This window comes from Ceratotherium simum, chromosome 3 (assembly GCF_057802395.1).
Source record: "Ceratotherium simum simum isolate JZ-2026a chromosome 3, ASM5780239v1, whole genome shotgun sequence".
In the NCBI taxonomy this organism is placed as follows: domain Eukaryota; kingdom Metazoa; phylum Chordata; class Mammalia; order Perissodactyla; family Rhinocerotidae; genus Ceratotherium; species Ceratotherium simum.
The window spans coordinates 67,033,218-67,060,608 of record NC_141902.1 but is presented as its reverse complement, the minus strand read 5'-3'; the positions used below and the strand labels follow the sequence as shown (position 1 = coordinate 67,060,608).

Below are 27,391 nucleotides of genomic sequence, written 5' to 3'. Positions count from 1 at the left end.
TTAGAGAAGGGCTGTTTGTTTCGCTCCTCCCACTTCTTTCGCCTCAAGGAATGGCATTTTCTTCTCAGCCCTGGAATGTCAGCCTCACCAACTCCTTCACAAGATAATTCAAGCCAGAGAATGCAGTGAAGGGTTCCACATTTAGGAAGAGGAAGCAGGGTGAGCATGAACACACGGGGCTGCTATGGCAGGACCAGGCCTCTTGTCTAAGTGCGAGGAGGGACTTAGAGGTCTTGAAGACCTTTGTCATAATCAGCTGGTCTCTAGAGGGTCAAGGACAAAGGGGTCATGGAGTTAGATTCAAAGATTCATAGGGAAAGTATCAGGATTAATGGTACACGCCTCAGACACACAGCCCGTGTGTTGGTTACCTTCTCCTCCCTGTGCTCTTCTGGACGGCAAACCTTATTCCTGTCATACAGACAAGAGCCTGATGCAGCAGAACTGGTCCCCTGGCAGGACAGGGCTAAGGTCCACCTCCTTTTGGAGGCCTGTCTGCCCGAGAACACTCATGGTCTGGCAAGTTCACACCCTCCATGGCATCACCTGGAGACTCTGGGAGATCACTCCCAAGGTCCCCTCAGCTCACATTTCCAGAAGCTTCCAGGACATCTTCACATGTGTGACCTGTTCCCTTCCAAGTCAGAATGATCACACGGAGCTGCCCTTCACCCCCTAAGCTAGCTCCCTTTTCCCACTGCTTCCTCTTCTTCCAGCAACACCATCACTCTTTGAGGTCTTAGGCAGGAACCTCAGAGGCAGCCCTGGCTCCTCTTCTCTCCTTTCGCCCACCTTTAGGTGGTTACCAGGCTTCTTTGATTCTTCCTTTGAGGTACCTCTCAGAGGTATGTTCCTTTCTGGCCCACAGCCACCACCCCGGGACCAGGCCCTCAGTGGCTCACAATCAGATGCCTGCAGCAGCCTCTCATCCATGCGCTCAACTTGCACACTGCTGCCAGATAACCCTATTAAAATACTACTTTCACCGTGTTACTCACTTCCTTGTTTAAAAATCTAAAGACTGTTATTGCCTGTGTAGGCAATACACCTGTCTTGCCTGCCTGTCTATCCCACCCCACGTGTTCACTCTCACGACCCGTGTTCCCCAACACTCAAGAGGTTACGTATGAAGCACATCCCAATAACTCACTCTCACTCCAATGAGTCGGGGCTTCTCACTGTCACCCCTAAAACCAAGCTCATTTCTCCTCCACTTTTTGCTTTGTGCTCTCCCTCCTCATCAAGCCTAAAATGGCCTGCCTCTACTCGAATCACCTCCACACTGGCCCTCAACCTTCACTCCCTCCAGGAAGAACTTTCTAACTGCCCCAGTTCATGTGGATTTCTTCTCTCTCAGAATTTCTACTATAACCTCTACAAGTTCAGCAAATAATTATTCTAATTGTTTCACGTACAGTCATGAGTCACTTAATGACAGGGATAAGTTCTGAGAAACTCATCATTAGGCGATTCCATCATTGTGTACTCACACAAACCTAGATGGTATAGCCTACTGCACACCCAGACTGTATGGCACTAATCTTATGGACCACCGTCAGATTGACCATTGTTGACTGAAATGCCATTATGTGGGGCATGACTGCATGTTTGTCTGGTGTCCCAGGAGGACTGTAAGCTCTATGAAGGGAGGGATTGTTTTTCCTTCTCTAAGTCTCAAATCTTACACTGTTTAATAAATTAAACTACCATGCAGACTAAAAAAAAAGAAATGCTTCTCAGAGTCAAAGCAAGCAGCTCCGTGGTAACCCAACTGAGAATCCTTTTTTTTTTTTTTGTGAGGAAGATCGGCCCTGGGCTAACATCCATGCCCATCTTCCTCCACTTTATATGGGACGCCGCCACAGCATGGCTTGCCAAGCGGTGCATCGGTGCGCACCCGGGCTCTGAACCGGCGAACCCCGGGCCACCCCAGCAGAGCGCACACACTTAACCGCTTACGCCACCGGGCCGGCCCCTCAACTGAGAATCTTAAATACATTTCCCTCATGCTTGTGGTGTGCCCACCGGGACCCACCACTAGCTTTCAGTGTCTAATGCTGAGAGCCCCGAACAGAAGTCACCTTCTCTTCTCAGGTCCAAGCAGGTTCATTAGTCATGACCCTTATTAAACAGACGGGGGAGCTGAGGCCCAGAGTGGTTAAGCTCTTTGTGTCCAAGTCCCACAATAAGAGGACTAGCAGCAGAAGAATGGATGGAGAGTTGGGGATTTTGAGAAGGTAAAGAAACTATGACTTTATTCAGCGGGGCCAAAGAGAAATGCAATAGGTGTTAAAGGGGGGAGGGGGCTGGGTCTGTGACATACACAGAGCAGGTGTGGCTGAGCGTGTAACTACTAAGCAGGGCTTGCCCAAGCGACAGAGTGCTGTCCCTCAGAACAGTCACCTTAGCGAGCCAGCTACCACACGGTTTTGGAACTCCATTTGCGAACAGCCCTCAGAGTTTGCACTATTTTCATTTGAATCCCTTCATGGGCGGTAAATCTTCAAAAGTAAAGGGTACGTTTTACTTTTAGACATGGTCATTCATGGAGGTAAGCCAGAAGAACAGGATGAAGTAACCAGGCTGTTTATACTGATTTTGTCTGAAGACGGGGTGTGGCCATAAAAGTGACCATTTTCCAGCGTAGCTCAAACTGCCTCTGAAGGCAACTCCCCAGACAGGAATTATAAACTCCCTCTGAGTAGCCACTGGACTCAATGTCTAGCCATTTGAAATGGCTTCTTTGAAAGACAATAAAGTTATAGATGTAGAAATTTCATAAAAATTGGCCTTTTTATAGTCACCCAGAATGTGACTGCATTAGGCTAAGAACTGGTCAGGGGCAAGGGAAACAGAGGTAGATACAGGACCTGACAGGACAAGGAAGGGGCAAGGTGGCATTTGAAGTTAAGGCTGTAAACCTGACCAAAAAGTGCCCTCTTCCCAGCACTCCAAAGAGGCCACAGGCCAGGGGAACACTGGGACCCTGGTGGTGGCCCCTGCAGTCCTGCTCAGTGGCCCAGCCCCACTCCAGGCATATGGGGATCTTGCTTTCCCTCACATGGGCCCCTATGGCTGGGCCAGACACTCTAGCTCCAGAGGTCAGTGGACAGGGGACACAGGCGCTTTCTTCCTTGTGTGGCCCTCTTTCACCACTAAAAGTAGCTCCCAGTGCAGGCAGGCCCCTCGGTACTGTCAGAAATAAAGCTGAGTGCTAGCTCCAGATGACGGTGTGGTTTTCTCACATTATCCAGACAATCCAGACATAAAACCTGCCCTGGCTTCAATTCTTCTGACCTCAGGCTGCTCTGTCTCTGCCGTCTGCTCTGTGCTTAAGGGACCTGGTAGCCACCTCCTTTGTCCCAAGGAGACTCAACTATGAAGAGAGAAGGGGAGAAGGCCTTTTAGCTAGGTTTACTTGCCTGAACAAGAACGAAAACCAATATATCATACTGGGCAGTGGGGATGCGGGATCGACATATTCAGGCCTAAGTTTCCCCATCTGTGAAATGAGGAATTTGGACTAGATGACTCTCAGTTCTAAAGTCTTATGAGTCTATGAATAAAAACTTAAAACAAAAATTGATGGTTGTGGTTATTACCAAAGGGAAGGTGACTTGGTTTCAGGAGCTTGCCTGAATTATAGAATTATGTTCCCAAGTGACCTTGAGATGGATGGTTTGGGATCTTCTCCTATGAAGGGCCCCTGTGTGGCTTAGGACCAGGTCTGTGAAGTTGAAGTCCATAAGCAATGGCTCTTTCCCCAGTCTTGCAGGGAAGCCGGGAGTCTCTGGCTTGCTCTCTGGGCTGGATTACATCTTCCTCTAAGCAGGCTCTTCACCTGAGAGGGGACAGGCCTCTGTCCACAATAAATGCAGAAGCAACCTGCAGAGAACCAGGAAGGGGGCAAAGAGCCCTCTGTGGGTCACTGGTGTTGGCCCTGCAGGAGGCCGAATCTCCACCCCCATCACGCCTCCCAGAGAGGGGTGAGCACCTGATAGGGAAGCCTGCGGACTGTCAGTCACTGCTATCAAAGCAGAAGCTGGGGTTGAGGGTAATTAATCATGCTCCCTCTGACAGGAATCCAGGGCCTTATCTGTACCCCAAGAAATGCCGCTGGTCTCCAGTTCCCTCCTCAATAAAGGAGACTGACAGTTCCATCAAAGAGACCCCTTATCAGATTTCAGCCAGGGAGCCTGAGGCAGCTGGAGGGATGATGTGGAAAAGGCTTTTATGAGGGCCACGGACCCAGTGAAGCTGTGGGGCTCCTGGGGCTTTAACCCTTGGTGGTGAGAATGCCTCCGGGCACCGGCATTAGCGGGCCAAAGCTGTGATCAGGAGCTTCCAGGGCAGATGGAGCCAAACAGAAGCTGCTCCCTAGCACTCTGCTCTCCTTCCTACCACTCAAACTGTGGAGACAGAGCTGGGGGTAGGGGTGAGGGCAGAAGGAGTCTCGCGATTGCGTCCTCTGGCACTAGAGATGCAGATGGGAGACGGGAGGAGTGTTCAGCGGAGGGCCACTTCCTCCCCACCACAGAGAATGGGCACGTTCCAATGAAAACTAGAAGCAATCAGGGGACAGGGACCCCAGACAGAGCCGCATGGCTGCCTTCCTGCCTACTGGTCAGGGGCGAGGGCCCAGGACCCAGGGCGTGGCCCTGCCAGGGACCCTTGCTGCTTTTTCCTGGCTTTGAAAAGGATCATTAATCATTTCCATAGCCTGTCAAGAGAGTTGGGCAGCTGACCAGAGAGCCTAGAAGAGTTAAGACCCATGTTAAGAGGGGAATGTGCACAGGCAGACAGGCAGGCAGGCAGGCCTCCTGCCCATTCTTCTGCATATTAATTCTTGCCCTGCTCTAGTCCTGCTGCCCTGGAACAAGTGGAGAAATGACTGGTGACTTTTCCCTCTGACTTGTTTATGTAGAAAACACTTCCCATCAGGATACTGGGCAGCAGTGTCTGGCGTTGTGCAGTGCAGGGTGTAGTCGACTGTTCTCTAAGAAAGGACAGAGGCAGGATGTGCAAATATCCCAACATTGGACTGACAGGTATCTCTAAGCCCTTCACCTCCGATTTCCCACTGAGTGGGTAACTGACAGATGGTATAGTGCGCTAATCTTAAGTATATAGCTCACTGGAGTTTTACTTCTGTGTATACCCCTGTAACTGTTCCTCAGAGCAAAATACAGAACACTTCTAGCACCCCAAAAATCTCTGTGATGCCCCCTCCCAATCAATATCCATCCCCCCGCCCCAGCCTTCCCAGGAGGTAACTGTTATTCTGACATGTATCACCGCAGGTGATTTTCTTGAACTTTATATAAATGGAATCATGTAGTATATATTCTTTTGTGTCTGGCTTCTTTTGTCCAACATTAGGTCTGTGAGAGTCATCCACGCTGTGCACAGCAGCGTTCTTTTTTTATTGCTGAGGCATTCCACTCGATGACTATGGCCCCATTTATTCATCCATTCTACAACTGACGGACATTTGAGTTCTTTCCAGTCTGTGGCTATAACAAATGGCGCCACTATGACTATTCTCGCATGTGCCTCTCAGTGAACAAAAGCACTCATTTCTGATGGGTATACACCAGGAGGGAGTTGCTGGGTAACAGGGTCGGCATATGTTCAGCTTTAGCAAAATACTACCAAACAGATTTCCAAAGTGGTTATGCCCATTTATATCCCCACCAGCAATGCATGGGAGTTCTGGAGGCAACACAACCCGGGAGGCTAATTTTAAATTCATCACGCTTTTTGATACTCTAGCTTAGACAAATTGCTTTAGTTGAAGTTCAACAGTATGTGCAATGCTGTATTCTACTATAGCTAATAATAAAATTATGGTTATGGCTGTGCTGTCTCCTTAAAAGCTGTGTTGAGAAAAGTTGGTCAAGGAGTTGGAAGGAGGTGGACTGTGGGGTCTTCTCTGCTTTGCCTGCTGCTGATGAAAAGACCTGGCTGTTGTCTCCAGGAGAGGTGGTGGAAGGCTGGCTGGGGAGAGGCACAATTCAAGGGCCTTCTGGCCTGCGCAGTGCACGGCTATCTGAGCGTCCACAGCCAGTCCACGCCACTAGCCTCTCAAGACCCAGCAGACTTGCCCACAGTGTAAGTGGACCAAACCTTTGCTTTAAACTTTCCCTGCATCAACCCGTGGATGATTTACTGACTATTGGCTCACCTTGGAACAAAGGAGGCAAAACTTATCCACCCAATTTTACTAAGTACTACAAGTACCAATAAAAGATTCCGAAGGAGGAAGAGGCTGAATGTAATGACAAAAGCAGGCTATTCAAATTAATCACGCCTTTCAAAAGCCAGGATCCCTTCCTATTATTATGGATAACCGGGTAGTTATAGGGTATCAAATGACTATTAAAAGTGGAAAAAAGAAAAACAGTATATCAACAGTAGTTGGATCACCTGGGGAGAGAGAAAGATCTGGCCTCAGACAAAGGGCTAATCCTGAGACAAAGATTTGCATTTTAAACTTTTGTCTAGGGATAAAGTTAGAAAATGAAGCCCCAAAGCCTATTTTATCGGACAGAGACAACATATTTTAGTCTATCAGGAAGAATGTCCACAGCACAGACCATTTACTGCAAGATACAAAGAATATACGAGAAACTGCCTCCACCAAAAGGCAAAGCAATATATGTCATGAACATTTCCCTGCCTGAGATGGATAGATAAGCACACAACAGAAGGAAAAACACTCAAATTGCACTTTGAGGCAGACCAAGCCCTTTCCCACAGTAAATTCTTTGTATATACACATCAAAAACAGATCCAACAATCCATTTGGGAAAACCAAGGTCAGTTTGTAGCCTTGAACAGAACTGGTGGGGGAGGGAGGGCAGTTCTCTGGGTGAGGTCTTGGCAAAACTTGTCTTCCACATGACCAAACAGTTCCTTAGCCTGGTGTGCCCAGCTGGGGCAGGGGCTGGAGAGGACAGCCTTGCTCCTCAGCACTCTGGGTGTGTGCAAGATGCTACTGGTAGGGCTTCTGTCTCCTGTGCCCCCACCCCCACCCCATCCTGCCTTGACAGATGGTAGCCTCTGTGCCACTGTGAACTGTCACATCGGCCCTTCCCTGAGACAGGCCTTACCCTGAGAGGAAGACTCTTCTTGCATGAAGATTTCTACCCCAGGTTAATCAGCTAGATGCTGTCAGACCCTCCCAGACAATGGCCGGTGGAGGCAGGCCAGCGCTCTCTGTGGGGCTCAGAAGGCAGAAGGAGAGATGAGGCTTGTCCACGGCCCCAATGGGAAGTGATGGAGCTGCTGGTGCTGGGGGCCAAGTTTCTCAAAGGTGGTGCAAGGAAGAGAAAGAGCACTGGCCTAGGAGTCAGGAGACCGAGTGCTAAATCGGCTCTGTGGCCTCAGGGAAGTCACTTAACCTGGGGCTGATTCTTCCTGGCTAACAAGATAACCTTTGCTCTCTCTACCCCACAGAGCTGGAGCTGTGGCAAGCAGCAGATCCCAATAATGGGTTGAAACGGTTCTGTAAAGTGCAAGGGGTAATAATAACAAAAATAACAGCAAGGTCCTCCTCCTCCTCCTCTTTGATTAGACCACACTTCTTTCTGTTCCACCGCCTAGGGAACAAGAGAACAAGCTGTTCTTCCTCACTGATGAAGGCAGAGTGGAACTGTTTATAAGCCCTTGCTTAGCAGACTTCCAAATTAGTCCCCCTCCTTAGATTTCCCCTGGAAAATCTACCAGGGATTTATCTCTCAGAAACCACCCACAGTGAGTTAGATTACCCAGAGAATTTTACTTACAACTGTTTGGCTTTATTTTTGGCAAAGAAATGTGTGCATATTTTACACACACACACACACACACACACACAGAGCAAAAGGTGCGCAAAAATGGGCATCAGAGTTCTGAAATCCAACCAGTCTTTCTAGGGAAACATTGGGGGTGGGAAGAGAATCAAAGGCAATTTGTTTAATTCCATTTGGCTCAGTCAGCAAAAGAGGAAACACACTATTCAGCAAGGACAGGGGAGAAGCATTTGGTCTTGGGCGTCCTTGGTGTAGTTTTTACACAACTATTTGGACAGAAAATTGCTAAAGGGGCTTTTCTTCTTTTTTTGGTCATCGAGGGTGGCTCATTATCTGTTGGAAGCTCAACAGACACAATCATGGATGCATAATACAGAACATACAATTTGGGAGAAACTTCCAGATTGACTCTAATTGAACCCTCTCATTTTATAGATAAGGAAACTGTGGCCCCCAGAAGGGGAAGGATTTGCTCAAAACCCTGGAGAAGGGTGGGATGTTAGCCCTGGCTTTACAGTTCCCAGGCTAGAGCGCTCTCCCCCTCACACGCCTCCCGACAGGGCTGCAGCAGCCCTTTCCGAGGCAGGCAGGAGACAGTGAGCCCGATGGGCACGGCCTCAGTCTCTTCTCAGGCTCCTTCTGGAGCAGGATACTCTGCTGGTGGGGGAGGGGTCACCAGGGTGCAAGTCACCCGGTCTGGCCTAGAAACTAAGGTGCCACGGGCTGAAAGGGCCATCTGTTGCAGTCAATTCACCCAAATACGTTAACAAGCAAAAGAGACCCAGCATAAAGCAGCAGTTACAGCCGGGCCCCTCTCCCCCTGGACAGCCGTTTTATCACCTGCAGCTGTGGTCATCTGGGGCTGCCTGCTGTGTGTGCCTCCCTCGAAGCCCTGGCCACTTCCTCCGCAGTGCAGCCTGCTGTGTCAAAGCTGCTAGGCCCCACTCACGGCCCAGGTGGGTGTCACCAGGACTTTCAAAGACAGGCCGTGCTCAGTGGCTGCTATGAAATCTACCGCTTATCTTTCATATTAGCTCTGGAGTTGCTGACCTGCTGCCGAGGTCTATGAGCCTTTTCCTTGGACCCAGCTAACAAGACCTGGCTCCTGAGTGCCCCAGACACTCCAACTTGGGAGTGACAAATAAGGTGCAAACGACCTAGGGACCCTTGGTCTCACCATTCTGTGAAGAGCACAGACAGCAAGCTTCATATGATTGAAGTGCAATCTGCTCCCAGCCCTCTCGAACCGCCCACTCTAGACTATCAGACAGGAGTGTTCCAGAAAGGAGATGAATTTAAAAGGCACAACCTCCACACTGTCTCCCTGCCTCAGTCTCCCCTCTCCAGCCCAACTACATACTGCTTGCTGCAACAAGTTTCCTGAAAGGCCAGCTCTGGTGACATTCCTCATGTTTTCACTTTAATAACTCCGCTATGTCCACAGCGGAGTGCTGTGAAGTGAAGGGCCAACTTTTTGGCCAAACACGGCTCTTCACAGTCTGGTGCCAGCTCACCCTCGAGGCCACAGGCAAGGGTTCTTCCCGCTGTGCCCGGGTCACGCTGGCCGTGCACATCATGCATGCCACTGCGTTTCTGCCTTCACCTGTGTAGTTTCCTCCGCTCCCATTACCTCCAATATGCTAGAGCCGTGGCTCCTCTCAGAGGCCTTCCTTGCACTCCAGCCCAGGACAGGGTCCCAGCACCCTCCCCTTTGGCACTCAGCTGGAGGAGGGGCGCTCGCAATATCACCTGACACAGGGCCCCGCCCTCAGGTACTGCTACCTGAGTGGAGGTAAGATGATTTCCATATAGAGTTTTCTGCAGAGGAAATTTTAAATATTTTTTTATTTTTCCCCCAAAGCCCCAGCAGATAGTTGTCTGTCATAGCTGCACATCCTTCTAGTTGCCGTATGTGGGACGCGGCCCCAGCATGGCCAGAGGAGCGGTGCGTCGGTGCGCGCCCGGGATCCGAACCCGGGCCACCGGCAGCACAGTGCGCGCACTTAACCCCCAAGCCACGGGGCCGGCCCTGCAGAGGAAATTTTAGATCTTCACCCTCTTTCTCATCCTTCTTGGCAGTGGTTCTCAAAATTGCCCCCCAGGGGACATTTACAATATTTAGAGGCATTTTTGGTTATCGCGACTGGGGGGTGCCCCCCACAAGAAAGGACTATCCAGTCCCCAAAGTTAATATGCTGAGGCTGAGAAGCCTTGTATTAGAGTAATTAACAAGTAGCAAAACTGGCTCAGCTGTTTCCCCTCGACTGGCAATGCCAGCAAATAGTGAAATACCTAACATAAGTGCTGAAGACAGGAGAAAGGTTTACTCTGGGCCTGAATAACCGTAAACTGACAAGATCAAAGGCAGTCACTTACTCCTGCTTGGGGTTCACTCAGAAATACACCAGACGGCAGTCTGGTAGCGCTGGGCCGCTGTGGAGTAGCAGGATCCTCAGCACTCGCTGCTCTCTACTGCTGACTTCCAACCACAGGGCAGCCGTCTAGCGGGGAGCTCGGCTTCCCAGCGTGTGGCTAGCTGAGTTAGGAAAACCAACAGGGCTGCTCATGCAGCAAACACGTCCTGAGCACCTCCCTGCCTGGCCCTGGGCTAGCACTGGGGACACAAGGAAATGACAAAGTAGCTGCCCTCAAGGAGCTCCTAGTTTAGTGGGGACATACAGTAATAAGCAAACAATGACCGATCTTCATTCTTGGCTAGGCTGAGATAACTTCCATTTTCCTTTAAAAATCCTTCTGGGAAGGGAGAAAAACAATCAAGTAGAACACAAAGCAGTGGAGCTACACCGCTGATTAAAATCTATATTGCTATGGCAGCCCCTCCGAGACGAGATCAGCTCCTGGGTTAGCACCAGCTGGGCTTGTGGAGCTTGTAAATAATTAAAAGGTAATTGGAAGGGGAGACCAAAGTATTAAGTGGATTTCTCTCTCTCAGGGCAAGCAGGGAGTTTCACTGCTGCCAGTCACATTATCTTTCAGGATTATATTCTTGTTTTTTACTGACACATGCAGCTCCAGATAGCAGTTGGAGGAGTAAACTAATTAGGCTGCTTAGACTGCTTTGATGGGCTTGGACACAGGGGAAACTGAGACTCAAAACTTTCGATTGCCTTTGTAAGCAAACCAGCAGTAACAGGCATGCTTCTAAGAAGGCAATAAGGCTTTAGAAGGTAAAGGAAGGGGAAGGAGGCGGAAAGAGGGAGGGAGAAGAGTTAATTCAGAATATTTAGCTGCTGGAGACTGCCATTATAGCTCAGCCTAGGATAGAGAGGAAGATTTCCTTCCCAGGTCTCAATATAAAGGAGCTGACACAGAAACCAAGGGATGCATGATCAGACATAAGGAGGGTATGAGGGAAGAGGCTGGTGGGAGCGGCTCTCTCGTATGGCTTTGTCCTGAGGGTGATGAAGGTGGAGCCACACAGGTTACCGAGGACCTTCTAGAGAGGCTGGGGTTCTGGCCATGCTTCCTGAGGGCTGACCCGGCTGGTGAACCCATTGCTATGACAGGATATAAAGCCAGGAAGTTGCGTCACTGGGCTCAAGACTCAGTCACGCCATGGTCCGAAGTGGAGATAGTTGGGGGTGGGTGGGGCAGGAGTGAGAAGAAGAGAAGGACAGAGAAGTAGGAAGGTACATTATAAAGCAGATGCCCATGTATTCCACAGTTAGGCTGTAGGAACGCCCCAACCAAGCCAGTGGATACAAGAGCCAATGGATAAGAAAAAAAGAGTTAGCCTTTCTTTTTCATGGATCATTTTAGACCCTCCCAATAAATCCAGACGGGCCTCCATTCTTTCATCAGCCTTTCTCTGTCTCTATAAGACTAGATGCACCAAGAGGAAGCCCCATATACTAGTTTAAGTGATATCTAGGGCAGCTATAAGGCTAAGAAAAAAGCATATTTGAATTTGAAATGATTCCAGAGGCCAGTTAATCAGAGGAAGAAGACGACTGACAAACATAAGGCAGGACCAAATTTGGATCATCATTCTATCCATTTTCTGACAAGGCCATCTCTGCCCCGCTTCAATCTAGTTGTCAATTATTTGGCTAAGTCTGGAACCAATCAGTAGTAAAGGCCTCTCGTCCTCCTGGGCTAAGACGCAGGCACTCTGCGGGAAGGATGGCTAACAGTGACTTGCACACAGGAGGCACTTGAGGAATATTCATTGAACTGAAATGATGAGGAGACTGCACACTCACCCCTCTTCTGCATAAAGATGAAGAGGTCATCCAGGAACTCTTTCCTTTCCGGATCACCGTCCAGTTCATACAGCTGCAATCCCGATACCCCAAGAAAAAAACACAATGAAAAATTCCACCTTGTGCAGGAAGTCTTACCCCAGAGACACAGAGCCATCTGAATGACTAGAAATGTGACTCACAGACCACTCCTGTCCTTACTCCTTGGATATCAGCTACAACAACCCACTGCAGAACTACCCCTTTCGTTATCACAAAGGAAACATTACAGACCTTGGCAAAATCTCGAGAGATCTCTCTTCCCCGGCTTCCATCCGCATCATCACTCCAGGCCACACCACCATTCTGAAGGGGAACAAAGCACAGTGTTCAGAAGGGAACAGGAAGAGAGTGACAGAGAGCAAGGCAATCATTTAGGAAGAAGAGGTAGATCCTGAGCGATTGTGCTATCCTGGCTCACACTATAAAAGACTGCTCAGGTAACTGCCACTGCCACCCTTACAGGGACATCTTGGTGTTTTTTTGCTTTCAATTATGGTTCCAAACAAAGATGGAGTCAGGTGGAAGAATCATCTCCATTTGCTGGAGGAGGATGGGTATTACTTATACCTGATAATCCTGGACGAAGAGGACACCAAGGCCCAATTTTCTGAGAACCTGCTCATCTCTAGCTGATCTTCCAGAAGCCTTCACTCTGAGATGTAGCACTTTTCTGCAGGTTCTCTATGGTATATGTGTTTGTACATTCTACGGTATGTTGTGAAGATACCTAGCCTGGCTTTCCACATAACACTCTAAGTGGGGGATAAAGGGTCAAAGGAGCAAGACCTAGATCCAGAAGTTGTGGTCTCTCGGTCAAGCCTCACCACTAAAAGCCCTGTCTGGTGATCAGAACTACCTAGTGATATGAGGGCCCCCAGGGCCTGAGATTATTCCTAAGGTACAGAGACTCTGTGCCACTAGGGTGGAGTTCATTTTCATTAGAGAAATAATGAAACCCTAATCCTAATTTAATTGATTAGGTTAAACCAACACCATTCAACCGAACAGGAGGAAATGGCAAATACGTTTTTGTTTATGTTCTTGAAATCTGCTTCCTACCTTTATTCAGTTGGGTAACTCTTATTCCTCAAATCAGGCATTGTCTTCTACGGGAAGCCTTCCCGTCACTCCCAGCTGTGCTAAGAACTCTGGAAGCAACCTCTGTAAATTTCGAGCTTAGAATTTAACATCTTATTTTGGAATGATCTGTCATCCCCACCATATTGTAAGCTCCTTGAGAACAAAGGTGCCTTATTCATCTTTGTACCTCCAGCATATAGCACGTTGCCTGGCACTTATTAGGCCCCAGTGAATGCTTGATAAACTATAATCATTGTTAAAAGGCATTAACTGGCTATTTGAACCAATTAAGCACCTCTTCAAAAATATAAACACATATACCATACAGGAGAGTCAAACAGGCCCTCTGCTAGCGGGGAATATGAAATGCCACGGTAGACATCTGCTCTTCACCCCTGCCCCACCGGCCAGTGGAGGACCCAGTGGATGGGACTGAATGCACTAAGCCCAGCACACTCTCATTTGTGGTCCTCACCCAGGACCACAGGCACATGCACGCACATGCACACGCACGACACACAGCCGGCTGGCGTGTATAAGTGGTTGGGGAGGGGCATCTGGGGATGGGGAGCAGGTTTCTTGGGAGGACATTCTTTGGACTGCATAGGAATCTTATTGTAAAACCATGCCAATAACATGGAAGCCTGGTCTAATTCTATTCTCTCCCACCTCTCCCTTTAATAAAGCTTGCCTGAAAGTGGAGGTATTATTCAGTTATATTTTGGGGCCATCTTTTCCTTCCCCTACTCAAAATGGGCTCTGAGATGTAGACCCACTGTTTGATAGCAGCAATTTAGCACACAGGGAGGTAAGTATAACCAAGAAGAAGTGACACCCTGTCAGTTGAAATGAAACAGGCTACACCAAATTGTTTCCCTGCTTATCTAGTAAAAGACGTGTGTAAGGAAGTGCTCAGTAAATGCTATCTGACTGTGCACTCAGCATCTCCCCAGGCAGACGTCGGAGGAATCTTCCTAAAGCACCTTCAGCTCAGGGAGGCCAACAACCAAGCGGGTGGAACACTGTTTAAAAAAAATAAAACCTAAAACTCACCCCCACATTGTAATTACAGTCAACAGAAATCTGGTGTCATCTGGTGGCAACTAGCACAATGAATAATCAAGATGAATTATGCCTGTCAGGTCAGCAAAACCAGACAGAGTTACAGTCCCCCTTTCAAAGGATGCAGTAGGTTGCCCTAATGCCCAGTGATTTCGTTTGAGCCAGTAATTCCTGCTGGAAAGTCAATTATCGTGGGAGCCCCTATCGGCTGAAAGACATTTAATGGGGGATCACTGCTGCTTCTGTTATGTCAGCTGTTTACTGTGGCAGCTCAATTCCCAACTCTCTCTAGCTGGCGATCTGAAGCTGATTGTGTTCACAGGAGGATTCTTTCTCTATTGGTCACCAATGAAGATGAAAACACAGTGTTTTTGCTAATTATAGTAACTTCTAGGCACTCTGAATGCTCACTCAGAAACTATTTAACACTCAGTTGGGTGGAGAGGACGGAATCCACAACCTAGAATCTCAGACAGGGTTTTCCACAGCAGGAGGGGAAGGTAAAAACAAGCACGCCAGTGTAACTACTGTGTGACTACGTGTGAAAATAAACACCCAAGTGTGAGAGCTCAGCTCTGGGAACAGAGGAGAATGCCTTGTAGGATGGGGGCTGGGGGTCATCATGACCCCACCCGTTTGCCTTCCCCAGCTCTGCCCAAACAGCAACAGATTCGGAGCAGTGGGATGGTCAGACCTTGCACTAAGCAGGAACCATTTAGCGGAAAAATCTGCTTAGTGATGGGATTTTAGCCTGAAACGCCCCTAACTCAGTGACCACAGAGAACAGAGACTTGCAGAACAGGATGGAAATGGGACACTAAACTCTTTGAGCAATCCCATTGTTTGACCCATTACACAGATAGGAACGTCAGTTACTATTCAAAGAAGACGCGGTGACAAGAGTCGCCCAGGAGTGGAGGTGTTTTCTTTTGTCCAGTTCCAAGGCCAGGATGTTCCATTACTTAACTGAAAATATTCAGTTGGGGCCCCATGGCTTAGCGGTTAAGTGAGTGCGCTCCGCTGCTGGCGGCCCGGGTTCGGATCCCGGGCGCGCACCGACGCACCGCTTCTCCGGCCATGCTGAGGCTGCGTCCCACATACAGCAACTAGAAGGACGTGTAGCTATGACATACAACTATCTACCAGGGCTTTGAGGGGTAAAAAAAAAAAAAAAATTCAGTTGGGGCTGACAGGGAAATGTCCACTCTGCATTACTCTCTTTGTCTTGGGGCACTTAAACTTCGACCCTGCTTCACAGGATTTTCTGGCTGAGGTGAGAGTAATTCCTGAACCCTGTCCGTCCTTCACAGTCCAGCTGGAATGCTGGTTCCTCCACGAAGCCTCCAGCCTCCGCCCACCAGGCAGAATCAACGCCTTTCTCCTCTGGGCTGTGTCCCCTCGGGTTCTGGTTCCTTGTGCCCCTGCCTATGTCCCCAGTCTGTAAGCATCCTGTCAGGGTATCCCCGCCCCCCGGACATATAAAGCCCTGACACATCTGCTGAAAGACAGGGATGGGTTCTCCCATGAGACCAGCAACCTCACAACCCTCCCTTCTTCCCTCCTCCTTTCACTGGAAGGATTCCAGGCTTCAGCAGTTATTTTCTTGGTTCTTAACTCGGATCAACTCCTGCACAACACGGCTCACTTATGCAATTCAGGTTTATGTGCAGGAGGGTTCTTGGCCTATCAACATGGTGTGGGTGTGACTGCTGGAAAGGTATCAGCCCAGAAAAATGATTTTTTTCTTGAGTGTGGAGTGTGGCTGAGACTAGTGGTGGAGGAAAGCAGGGAGTGGTAGCGGAAAGTATGGGGAAAATGCATCCAAAAAGAGCCAGCTCAACAGGTTAGGAATCCAAAGGGGTCCCCGAGAAAAGCAATTCAGATAAAGGGTCGCTGTGTGCACTCTCACACGCCCAGGGAACAGGCTTTGTTACTTCCCCATGGGCAGCTGGCTGCAGTATTCAACAGCCGAGAAATGGGTGCGGGAAGTCAACAGTAGCCAGATTGGTCAGTTACTGCCATTTACAACCTTCTCAGCCTCTCCTACTTGAGAACTCTCTTTTAACAGCTTTGATCTCACCAGGGGCTCACAGGAAACTGACAGTTTGTTCCCAAAGACTCACCCAAGACTAGCTTTGGCCGCTATACCCACATTCAGCTCATTTTCCCCAGGGAGGCCATAGAGTGTTTTGCCTTTAACTCTCTCAAAAATCGCAGTGCAAGAAGGGTGGGGGAAGGAGCAAGGGGAGCAGGAAGCTGGTGTCTGTGCGCTTTCTGTGTATCAAGGACTGGGCCAGGAGCTTAACAAGCATTTCCTCACTTAATTCTACAATGTTGAGGTGGTTATTTTGGAGATGGGAAAACAATGGTTTAAAGAGCAAGTTACTTGACCTGCCCAAGGTCTCAGAGCTTCTACGTGGCAGTGCCAGCACTTAAACCCAGGTTTGTCTGGCTCTCTTTGTTATACCATGCTGCCTTGTGCCTCGAAAGAACAGTAGAAAACAGTAGAAAGTTCTAGGTGGAGACATTAGGAAGGGAGAGAGGGAGGAAAAGAATGAAATCCTTTGAACATATAATGCCAACAATGTCAAGTCATGGCTCTGGGAGGCTCCTATCAGTGAGAGATTCTTTTATTCCTTGATTCATCTCACTGGCTTCATCTGGGAGGGGCAGCCAAACAGAAAACCAGCCCTCACACAACACTTGCCTGGGAGACTTATCTGGAGTGCTGAAATAAGAATTGCTAACCTTCCAGCACTACCTCCAAAACAACATTCTGGGTAGGATGGGCCCCCATCTTCCTCCAGGGGACAGGGGATCAGAAGAGGAAGAGAGACAAGCAGGTTACACTGAGGGGACCAGAGAAATATGGCACCCAGCACTATGACATGCATATAAAAAGCTTCAAAAAATAATGAATCTAAGTCTAACCTGACTGCTACTCAAAATTAAAATAGTGCTTCCCCAACACTTCAGCCTTGGGAGATGGAAAGACAGAGGGAAATGTATTCACTATGTTTGAAAATCGAAAAGGCTGCCCGTGGAAAAGGAAGCGGGTTTTTGTTGTTTGTTTTTTTCTCTAAAGCCCCAGGGGGCAGAACTAGAGTCACTGGGCAGAAGTTACCAGGAAGATTTCAGGTCGACGGAACAAGGACCTTTCTAACAATCAGAATTGCCCAGTAATGGAGTGGGCTTTCTCAGGAGTTGGGCAGCTTCCCTATCCCTAGATGACCATCTGTCGGGGATGTCATGGTGTGGAATCCAACATGAGACAGGGCTGGACGAGAGAGCCTCTAGGGGCCCTTTCTGTCCTGAGACCCTATGACAAATTCATTCAACAATGATTTCCTGAGAACCCACCCCAGGTAGCGCATTGTGCAAGCTGCTGAGGAGAATACAAAAAAACCAGTGGTTCCCACCACTGGGGTTTTACCTCGTAGTTGGGAAAATAAGCTGAACACACACAGCACTTAAAAGAGCAAGTCAAAGCACCAGAACACAAAGTGCCTGAGAGGTGGAAGGAAGGAGGGCAGCTCAGAGGTGGAGAAGAAGCTGGCCTGGAAGAATGGATGGAGGGGAGATTTACAGTTTGAATGAGCATGGAGATGGGGATAAACAAGGCATGTTTTGGCAGGGAGGATGCAAGTCTGCATAGTCAAGGTGGAAACAGGCTGTGAAATGCCTTGAATACCAGAAGGAAATTTAAACTCTGAACTGTGAACAGTAGGGAGGCAGTGGGTGTTTTCTGAACAGAAAAATGTATGATTAATACAGTGTTTTAGATTACTTTAATGACCTAGTTTTGTTGGAAAAAATATAATATATACATACAAATGTATGTAGAGATCTAATTGGATTGGGATTATGGAGAATTTTTATTTTTCAATGTTTTCATGATATTCATGCATGTACAAACATTGATCACCTTGGATATACTAGATACTGTGAAAGGTTCTGAGGGAAAAAGAACAGACAGATAAGAGCCTCTGAACTCGTGTAGCTTACAGTCTAATGGAGAGAGAGAGAGACAATTAAAAAAACAACTGTTTTTTTTAGATTACTTTTTGAATCATTTGTCAAGACCCATCACTTGCTCTTCCCCACCAACAAAGAAAATCTGGATTACACTGAAATTATAGAATAATTTAGTGAACTGACACCTTCACAATAGTTAGTCTTTCAAGTAAGAGAGCAGCATGACTCTTCATTTAATAAAATATACTTTTAATGCCCCTCAGTAATGATTTACAATGTCAATATATTACTTTTATAAACAGTATTGGCGACTTGAGAGGGAAGCCAGCACTGGGGGCTGGCCACTGTGCAGCCGCCCACACTGCGAGTCTGGGTGGGGGCCGGGGGAGCAGCAGCACCAGGGAGGACCGACTATCTTGAGAAGCAGCCAAGTCAGAATCAACTGGATATGCACTGAGGGGATGAAAGAGAAAGAGAAGGATGAATCTGAATCTAATCGTGAGAAAGGTATGTTCTGAAGGAAATAGAGAGACGCTGGGCAGAGGATCAAACAGGAAGCCTTTGAGCACTCATGAAAATAGACCACTGTCTCTGGGGATGGGTGGGGGGTGACAAGACCAATCCCACAGCCCTGGAGGAAGCCAGGTTATGGCAGCTGGTAGCAGCAGGAGCCAAAGGCTTACTGCCAACCTTCCAATGAGAAGAAAGGGAGAAATTTAACCAGTGTCTCCCGACCCAAGAAGGCTACCTTGGGCCTTTCTTTTTACTGGGATTTAAAAAAAAACCCAACCAGACCACGCCCCTAAGATCTTAGGAGCCAGCACCGCATTCCTTAGAGCTGTACCTCCCCAGAGACAGGAGTGCCTGACTTTAAAAGCAATTAAGTATCTAGGCTATTTTAGGATTACTCCTTGACCACCTGGAATATCTTATTAAAGCACAGCTCAGATGTCCAAAGCAATTTTAGTTCCCATTCCTCACTCCTCCCCAGGGCGAGAGTTAACCCTTTCCTTCAGGTTCAAAGTACAGAGGCTAAGCTGCCCACTCTTCCCTTGGGCTCCTCATATTCCGAAACCTCTAAGAAACTGTCCTGTCCTTACAACACCATCGTGCACACTGAACTTTTATAGATTCTTGAGCGTCCTCTGAAGACACAGAACAGTAATGTGTTTCCTTTCTGTCTATTCTCTATAATCTGATAGATTCTGAAGGTCAAGGATCTAGGCAAATTTCTAGGACCTGAACCTCAAAGTAGTCATTATTAAAATCACTAGACTTCAAAGGGGCTCAGGGATACCACTCAATTACTCTGAAAAACAAAACGTAATTGAAGTATTTGGGCTGAATACAGTTGTTAGTATTGTTACTATTTTTTTTTTTTAAAGCAATGCATAAACTACCTTCTCTTTGGCTAGATCTGTGGCTCTGTGGGTAGTACCTGTACCACACTTGTGAATGCTCTACTGCTGGCCGGCTTGAGGACGTTATAATGTTAAATGTCCAATTCCCAGATCTTGGTAGGAAGAAAAGAAAAACATCTTTGTCCTCCTACCAGTTTTAACTGATTCCAAGAGGTAATGAGACATGCACAAGAGGGTAATGGGCAGGATTATAGGAGAATCCTAAGAAGAGGGGAGCCCCAGGAAGTAAAACAGATACTGTTATAAGCAATACTGTTGGACTACAAAACCCTCCTGATAAGATCAGGATTACCGCTCTTAGCTAAATCGCTCAGGCCTTGGAAGCACTAGAGTTATAATTATCAGATGCACACCTTCCGCTGTCAGGTAACTTTAGCAGGAACCAGAAAGCACCTCCCCACCTCTTACTAGCAACAAAGATCAATTCAAACTCGGTGGCTTGGAAAAAGACTAAGGACACTTTTCTGATGAATCAGTAGAAAGGAGGAAGGTGGGGGAGGGGAGAGAGGGCGGCAATCCTACCTTTCCATCTAGGCCCACAATCAGTGCATGCAACAATCAAGAAGACTGCCCAGAAATGGTGTGTTCCTACAAAAGGAGGGAGAAAAACTAAAATGCAATGTTGGTGATGAGGACACCTCTAAGCCAAAGAGTGAACTGGCCCAGCCAAGTCCAAGTCTGAGAGCCACAGAGGAAAGTCCCAGCTCCTGTTCTCTGCAGAATCCGAGTTGGCAGCACTGCTTCTTCTGCCCCAAGCGCCACCTACCACCTGACCTTCCATAACGGTTGCTGCCATCCATGCACACCACAGAGCTCCGACAGTCAGAGCTGGAGAGCAGAGTGGAGAACATCTCATCTGACCTTCATCTGACAGAAGGGGAAACCGAGACCTGAAGAGGTTAGGAACCCTGCCCCAAGTCAGTGCTTCAGAAAGTTTCATAAAACTTCTTTTTTTCAAACCACATATTTTAAATGTATAGGAAGAATATGTTTTCAAAAAATGCTATGATGAATTATTGTATAACGTAAAAAAAAAAAAAAAAAAAATCCCTCTTTCATTTTCAAGTTTGAGATTCCACAGACCAGCTTCCCTCAGGCAGAACAAACTTGTACTTTTGTTTAAAAGTCAGCCGCATTTACAAGTTTGAGAGCTTCTCCTAGGGTTTCTCCCATCCCCACATCCCCATCCCAGGGGGTGGTCCTATGGCGTACACATTCCAACTCTGATGCCAGCTGCCCCTGTGCTGCCTGCCACCTCTCCCAGGCTGTGAGTCTCCCTCATTCAGGAACAGCGACTTACTCCTTGGTGAGGCCTGTGCACCCGGCACGGGGCCTGGCAGATGGTAGGGACTCAAATTAATGTCAGGACCTGAAGAATAAGCCACAGGAATAAACTTAGAAGAACTGCCTCAGGGTAACTGATGAATTTGGGGGGAAAAAAAATCACATACTTAAAAGAAGGTGGACTTCAAGTTCTAAAATACAAGTCCATAAAAAGGATCTAAAAGGCAATATAAACCATTTCCTAAAGACAGCAGTTTAATTTTTAGGATCAAGAGGATAAGAAGAGTGTGCATCCAAAAAAAAAAAAAGGAGCCTATTATTCATATGTAAAATTAGCAAAGCTTTAAAAAATGATAATATTCAATGGTAACAAGAGTTGGGACAATGGGCTCTCCTATGTTCCCATACTGGAAATATAAAAATGGCATGACCTTTCCAGAAAGTTACCTCCCTTAAAATGCCCATCACAATAAAAACAGCAGCAGCAGCAACAACTAATAATAATTGAGTACTTACTACGTGCCAGGCCCTGTTCCAGTGTTTTATGTGTATCAAACATTTAAACCTCAACACGATGCTCTGAGGTGGGTACTATTATCACCCCCGTTTTTCAGATGAGAAAACAAGGTACAAGAAAGTGACTTGCAGAAGACTGCTAATCAACCAAACAGTGGAGTTGAGACTCAAATGCAGGCAGTGCACCTTCAGGTCCCTGCTTGTAACTGCCTCACTTTCTTCATCTCCTCCTGATCTCGTAATTCTGTTCTATGAATCTACCCTAAGGAAATAAACAGAAATACAGTACAATTCTATTATAATAGCAAAAAATTAGACATAGCCTAAATGTCTTGACATTAAAGGAACAGGCAACACATGAGGGTGCTATCCATGTGACAGAACACTGTGCAGCCATTAAAAATAACATTGCTTTTTCAAAACGTTCAATCCCTACTTCACATCCTTCTCATTAACTGCAGATGGAGTAAAGATCTACATATAAAAAACAACCATAAAATAATAACAACAATATATTTTTTTTATAATCCTGGAGAGAGGAGGGACTTTTTAAGTATGACAGAGACCATAAAGGGAAAAATCAATAGATTTAGCTACACCAAAATTTTAAATTCCTACCTAATGAAAGAACTGCAAATCAAGTTGAAGAGTAACAACTGTGAAAAATATCTGAGACATAAAGACAAGGGCCTATGCACAAGAGCTACTACAGATCAATAAGAAAAAGATAACAGAATAGAAAAATGTGTAAAGGCAACAAAAACACAACATACCAAAACTCACGGAATGGAGCAAAAGCAGGACTAAGAGGGAAGTTTATAGCAATAAACATGATCAATAAATATGATAAACAAAGATGTCAATGGATGTTAGCTCAGGGCTGTTCTTCCTCAGCAAAAAGAGGAGGATTAGCATGGATGTTAGCTCAGGGCTGATCTTCCTCACACACACACACAAAAAAAGATGTCAAATAAATAACATAACTCTATACCTCAAGGAACTAGAAAAAGAAGAGCAAAAAGTAAGCCCAAAGTTAGCAGAAGGAAGAAATTAGTAAAGATTAGAGCACAAACAAACAAAACAAAAAATAGAAAAACATCAATGAAACTAACAGTTGGGGGCCAGCCCCGTGGCTTAGCAGTTAAGTGCGCGCACTCCGCTACTGGCGGCCCGGGTTCGGATCCCGGGTGCGCACCGACACACCGCTTCTCCGGCCATGCTGAGGCCACGTCTCACATACAGCAACTAGAAGGATGTGCAACTATGACATACAACTATCTACTGGGGCTTTGGGGAGAAAAAAAAAAAAAAAGGAGGAGGATTGGCAATAGATGTTAGCTCAGAGCCGGTCTTCCTCAGCAAAAAGAGGAGGATTAGCATGGATGTTAGCCCAGGGCTGATCTTCCTCACAAAAAAAAAAAAAAAAAAGAAACTAACAGTTGGTTTCTTGAAAAGATCAATAAAATTGACAAACTTTTAGCTAAACTAAGAAAAAAGAGAAGACAAATTCAGAAATGAAAGAGGAGACATTACCACGGATGCCACAGAAATAAAAAGGATTATAAGAGACTACTATGAACAATTATACGCAAACAGATTGGATAATCTAGAAGAAATGGATAAATCCGTAGAAATTTACAACCTACCATGAAGAGATAGAGAAACTGAACAGACCTATAACTAGTAAGGAGATTGAATCAGAAATCAAAAACCTCCCTACAAAGAAAAGCCCAGGACCATGGCTTCACAAAAGTGAATTCTACCAAACATTTAAAGAAGAATTAATACCAATCCTTCCCAAACTCTTCCAAAAAATTGAAGAGCAGGGAACATTTCCAAACTCATTTTATGAGGCCAGTGTTACCCTGACGCCAAAGCCGGAAAAAGACACTACAAGAAAACTTCCTGATCAATACAGACGTAAAATCCTTAATAAACTACTAGCGAACCACATTCAACAGCACAGTAAAAGGATCATATACCATGACAAACTGGGATTGATCCCTGGGATGCAAGGATGGTTCAACATACAAAAATCAATCAATGTGATACACCACATTAAAATAACCAAGGATAAAAAGCACATAATTATCCCAACAGATGTAAAAAAAAAGCATCTGACAAAACTTAACACCCTTTCATGATAAAAATACTCAACAAACTAGAAACAGAAGGAAATTAGCTCAACATTTAAAACATTTTAGGCAAGAAAAAGAAATGAGGCATTCAAATTGAAAAGAAGAGTAAAATTATCTCTTCACAGGTGACATGATCTTATATGTAGAAAACTCTAAAGATTCCACACACAAAAAAGTGGAGGCTGGCCTGGTGGCACAGTGGTTTAGTTTGCATGCTCCACTTCAGCGGCCTGGGATTCACAGGTTTGGATCTTGGGTGCCGACCTACGTACCGCTTATCAAGCCATGCTGTGGTAGGCGTCCCACATAGAAAGTAGAGGAAGGTGGGCATGGATGTTAGCCCAGGGCCAATCTTCCTCAGCAAAAAGAGGAGGATTGGCAACAGATGTTAGCTCAGGGCTAATTTTCCCCACCAAAAAAATAAATAAATAAAATAAAATAAATATTTTAAAAAATGGTGCAGCTGATATGGACAACAGTATGGAGGTTTCTGAAAGAATAAAAAATAGAACTACCATATGATATAGCAATCCCACTTCTGGGTACATATCCAAAAGAACTGGAATCAGAATCTTGAAGAGATACCTGCACTCTCACCTTCACTGCAGCACTGTTCACAATAACCAAGATATGAAATCAACCTAAGTGTCCATCGACGGATGAATGGAGAAAGAAAATGTGGTATATACACACACTGGAATATTATTCAGTTATAAAAAAAGAAGGAAATCCTGCAATATGTAATAACATGGATGAACGTGGAGGACATTATGCTAAATAATGTAAATATTTTTCAATAAAAATTTAAATAAATGTAAATAAAGTGAAATAAGCCAGTCACAGGAGGACAAATACTACATGATTCCATTTACATGAGGGTCTAAAGTAGTCCAATTCATCAAAACAGAAGATAGAATGGTGGCTGCCAGGGGCTGAGGGGAGGGGAGACGGGTAGTCGCTGTTCAAAGGGTGTAAGTTTCAGTCTTGCAAGATAAAAAATTTCTAGAGATCTGCCATACGACATTGTGCTTATAGTTAACAATATGTACTGTACACTTAAAAATTTGTTAGGAGAGTAAATCTCACATGGTTTTTTTTTTTTTTTGTGTGAGGAAGATCAGCCCTGAGCTAACATCCGTGCTAATCCTCCTCTTTTTTTTTTGCTGAGGAGGACCGGCTCTGAGCTAATATCTATTGCCAATCCTCCTCCTTTTTTTCCCCAAAGTCCCAGTAGATAGTTGTATGTCATAGCTGCACATCCTTCTGGTTGCTGTATGTGGGACACAGCCTCAGCATGGCCGGAGAAGCAGTGCGTCAGTGCGCGCCCAGGATCCGAACCTGGGCTGCCAGTAGTGGAGCACGCGCACTTAACCGCTAAGCCACGGGGCCGGCCCTCGCATGGTTTTTACAATTAAAAAAAGAAACAAAAACGGGCAAAGGCTACAAGGAAGATAAGTCACAGAACAAATACAAAAGGCAAATAAACACATGAAAGATAGTAATATACATATACCTTCTGATACAGCAAATTCAACCTCTAGAATAATCTACCACAGAAAATACAGACACAAGGGCATAGGGTTATACAGTGTCTATGAAGATAGTCCGTATTTATACTAAACACACACACACACACACATTGTGTGACTACATACTTAAGTAGTTAAACATATAGAAACAGCCCTAGAAGCTGATTCATGCCTAACTGTGGCATCCTCTGGGATAAGGGGGAGGGTGGGAGGGAGCAGGATGGGCAACAGGACACTCTAATATTTATTTCAAACTATGAAGTTTTACTCTGTATTTTCCTATATTGTTTTAATTTTTCATGATCTATTCACATTACTTATGTCATTTTTGAGATAAGTGATTATAAAAACATTAATAAATAGATCTTTATGAACACACATGGAAAGATAGCCATAATACTGCGTAAAAAAAGTAAGTTGTAGAATAATATGTAGAGTTCCTATTTTTGTTAAAAACAAGCAAAATGTATTTGTGAAGAGAAAAAGTTCTGAAAAGGTACAGACCAAACTATTAACAACAACGAGCCATGGAAAGTCAGGCTGACTTTTACTTTACATATTTCTATATTTCTAAAATTATTTGAGTCAATATAACTTTCTGTAATATGTTTTTTAAAAATTAAACTATTTTAAAATAATAGTTTAAAATAAATTTCAATGATAAAAATTGCTCGTGGTCTGTTAGGTGATAAAAGTTGGGAACAAAATTATATATAAAACCAAAAAATACGCCTGTAACAGGCATTTTTTTTTTAAACCAAAGGAAATACAAGAAAAAGTTTACAGTTATATCTAAGTTATGTGGTTATGGTGATTATATTTTTTTCTTTACAAATTTTTATATTTTCTAAAATGAGTCTGAATTACTTTGACAATCAGAAAAAATAAATCAAAGTTACTTTTGGAATAAGGCAACCACTGAGAAAGATTATCATTGCCCTACTCTGTCTGGAATGGAGTGAGAGGGAGCATGGGAAGAGGTGATGCATGGAGGCTGCAGTCAGACCGCCTGGGTTCACAGCCCAGCTTCCCAACTGTGAGACTACAAGCAGCCCATGTCACCCTTCTTTCCTAATCTGCAAAACAAAAACAAACACATTAAGGGAGGATAATATCAGGGCATGCCTCACAAAACTCAATGAAATAAGGCAAGTACTTGGCACACGAGAGGTCAAAAGGTCTAAGTTATTAAAAATCAAAAACAAAACAACAAAGCAGCAAACAAAACCATGAGTGAGGACAGTCTGATGGAGGAACTCTACTGCCTCCCTCCCTCCCTCTCCAAAGAAAACCTTGCTTAGAAATGCTAGATAAAATTTAACACTCCACACCCCCTACACATATAGCTAAGCTTGAAACCAAGAAAGATAGCAGAGTCCACAGAGCCAGAAAAAAAAAGGAAGTCGTCAGTGAGCAGTGAGCAGGCACCGAAGCTGAAGGGCTCAAGGGAGAAAGGACCCGGATATAGTTCTTAACAGCTGAGGGCTGAGGACTGGGGAGTTAATCACCCCCAAGGGAGAAGAGTCCAGGCTACAGTCCTCTGCATGCCAGGAACCAGAACTGAGATAAATGCACAAACCCAGAGGCCACGAAGGACTACACTTCTACCCCCCTGAACTGGGGCCTAAAAAACTGCCCACCAGCCTGGAGAAGAAGCAAGGAACCTTGCCATCTGCCAGGGGCCTCATGGAAAATGAAGGTCCATAAGAAATAGAATGTAGACCAGGCACAGATGTAGACTCCAAATTCACATTATTAATGACAACCAGCTAAACCTGTAGGGCCCAGTAGAGGAGAAAACAAAACTTCCCTTAGGAATGCTTCCATAAACCAAAGCACATGGAACTCCCAGGCAAACAAATCCCAACTCAAAATGACCTTATATTAAAAACAAAAACAAAAACAAACCACCACAAGAGGAAATACACCATCATGGGAGAGCAACACAACACAAAGAGAACTTGCATTCCAATAATTAGAGATAATAATAGAATAATTTAAAAGCATCTTTAAAATAAGCATGTTTAAAGAATGACAGAATGTTGGTAATTGTTGAAAGCTGGATAAGGAACACAGATGGTTCATTACCATTCTCTCTTCTTTTGTATGTTTGAGATTTTCAAAATAAAAAATTTTAACAATTCCATAATATAAAGTTTTTAAAAAGTTAAAGATGTTCAAAGAACTAAAGAAAGAACTAGAAACCATATAGTAAGAACAGGGAGATTTTTAAAAGCCAAAAAAATGTATAGAAATTAAACACAATATTAAGATAAACAATTTTTTAAAGTTATTAAGTAGAATAGAGCCGAAGAGAGAATTAGAAAT

General features: G+C 45.6%; 1 protein-coding gene and 1 long non-coding RNA gene across 4 annotated transcripts in view; both read right to left on the bottom strand.

Moving 5' to 3' along the window:
- The window catches only part of ARID3B (AT-rich interaction domain 3B), a 51,453-nt gene that overhangs the window by 9,615 nt on the left and 14,447 nt on the right, over positions 1–27,391 (bottom strand). For all 3 annotated transcript variants that reach the window (XM_014780920.2, XM_004421810.3, XM_087428701.1), the window contains exons 3-4: positions 12,290–12,361; positions 12,017–12,089 (exon numbers count right to left, since the gene is read on the bottom strand). In XM_014780920.2, coding sequence (XP_014636406.1) covers positions 12,017–12,089; positions 12,290–12,361 — 145 coding nt within the window. The remainder of the gene's footprint in view (positions 1–12,016; positions 12,090–12,289; positions 12,362–27,391) is intronic.
- On the bottom strand, positions 18,408–22,562 carry LOC147917598 (uncharacterized). The gene is made up of 2 exons (XR_015551565.1): positions 20,119–22,562; positions 18,408–18,628 (listed from the first exon to the last, which is right to left on the bottom strand). It is a non-coding gene; the product is annotated as an uncharacterized LOC147917598 (long non-coding RNA).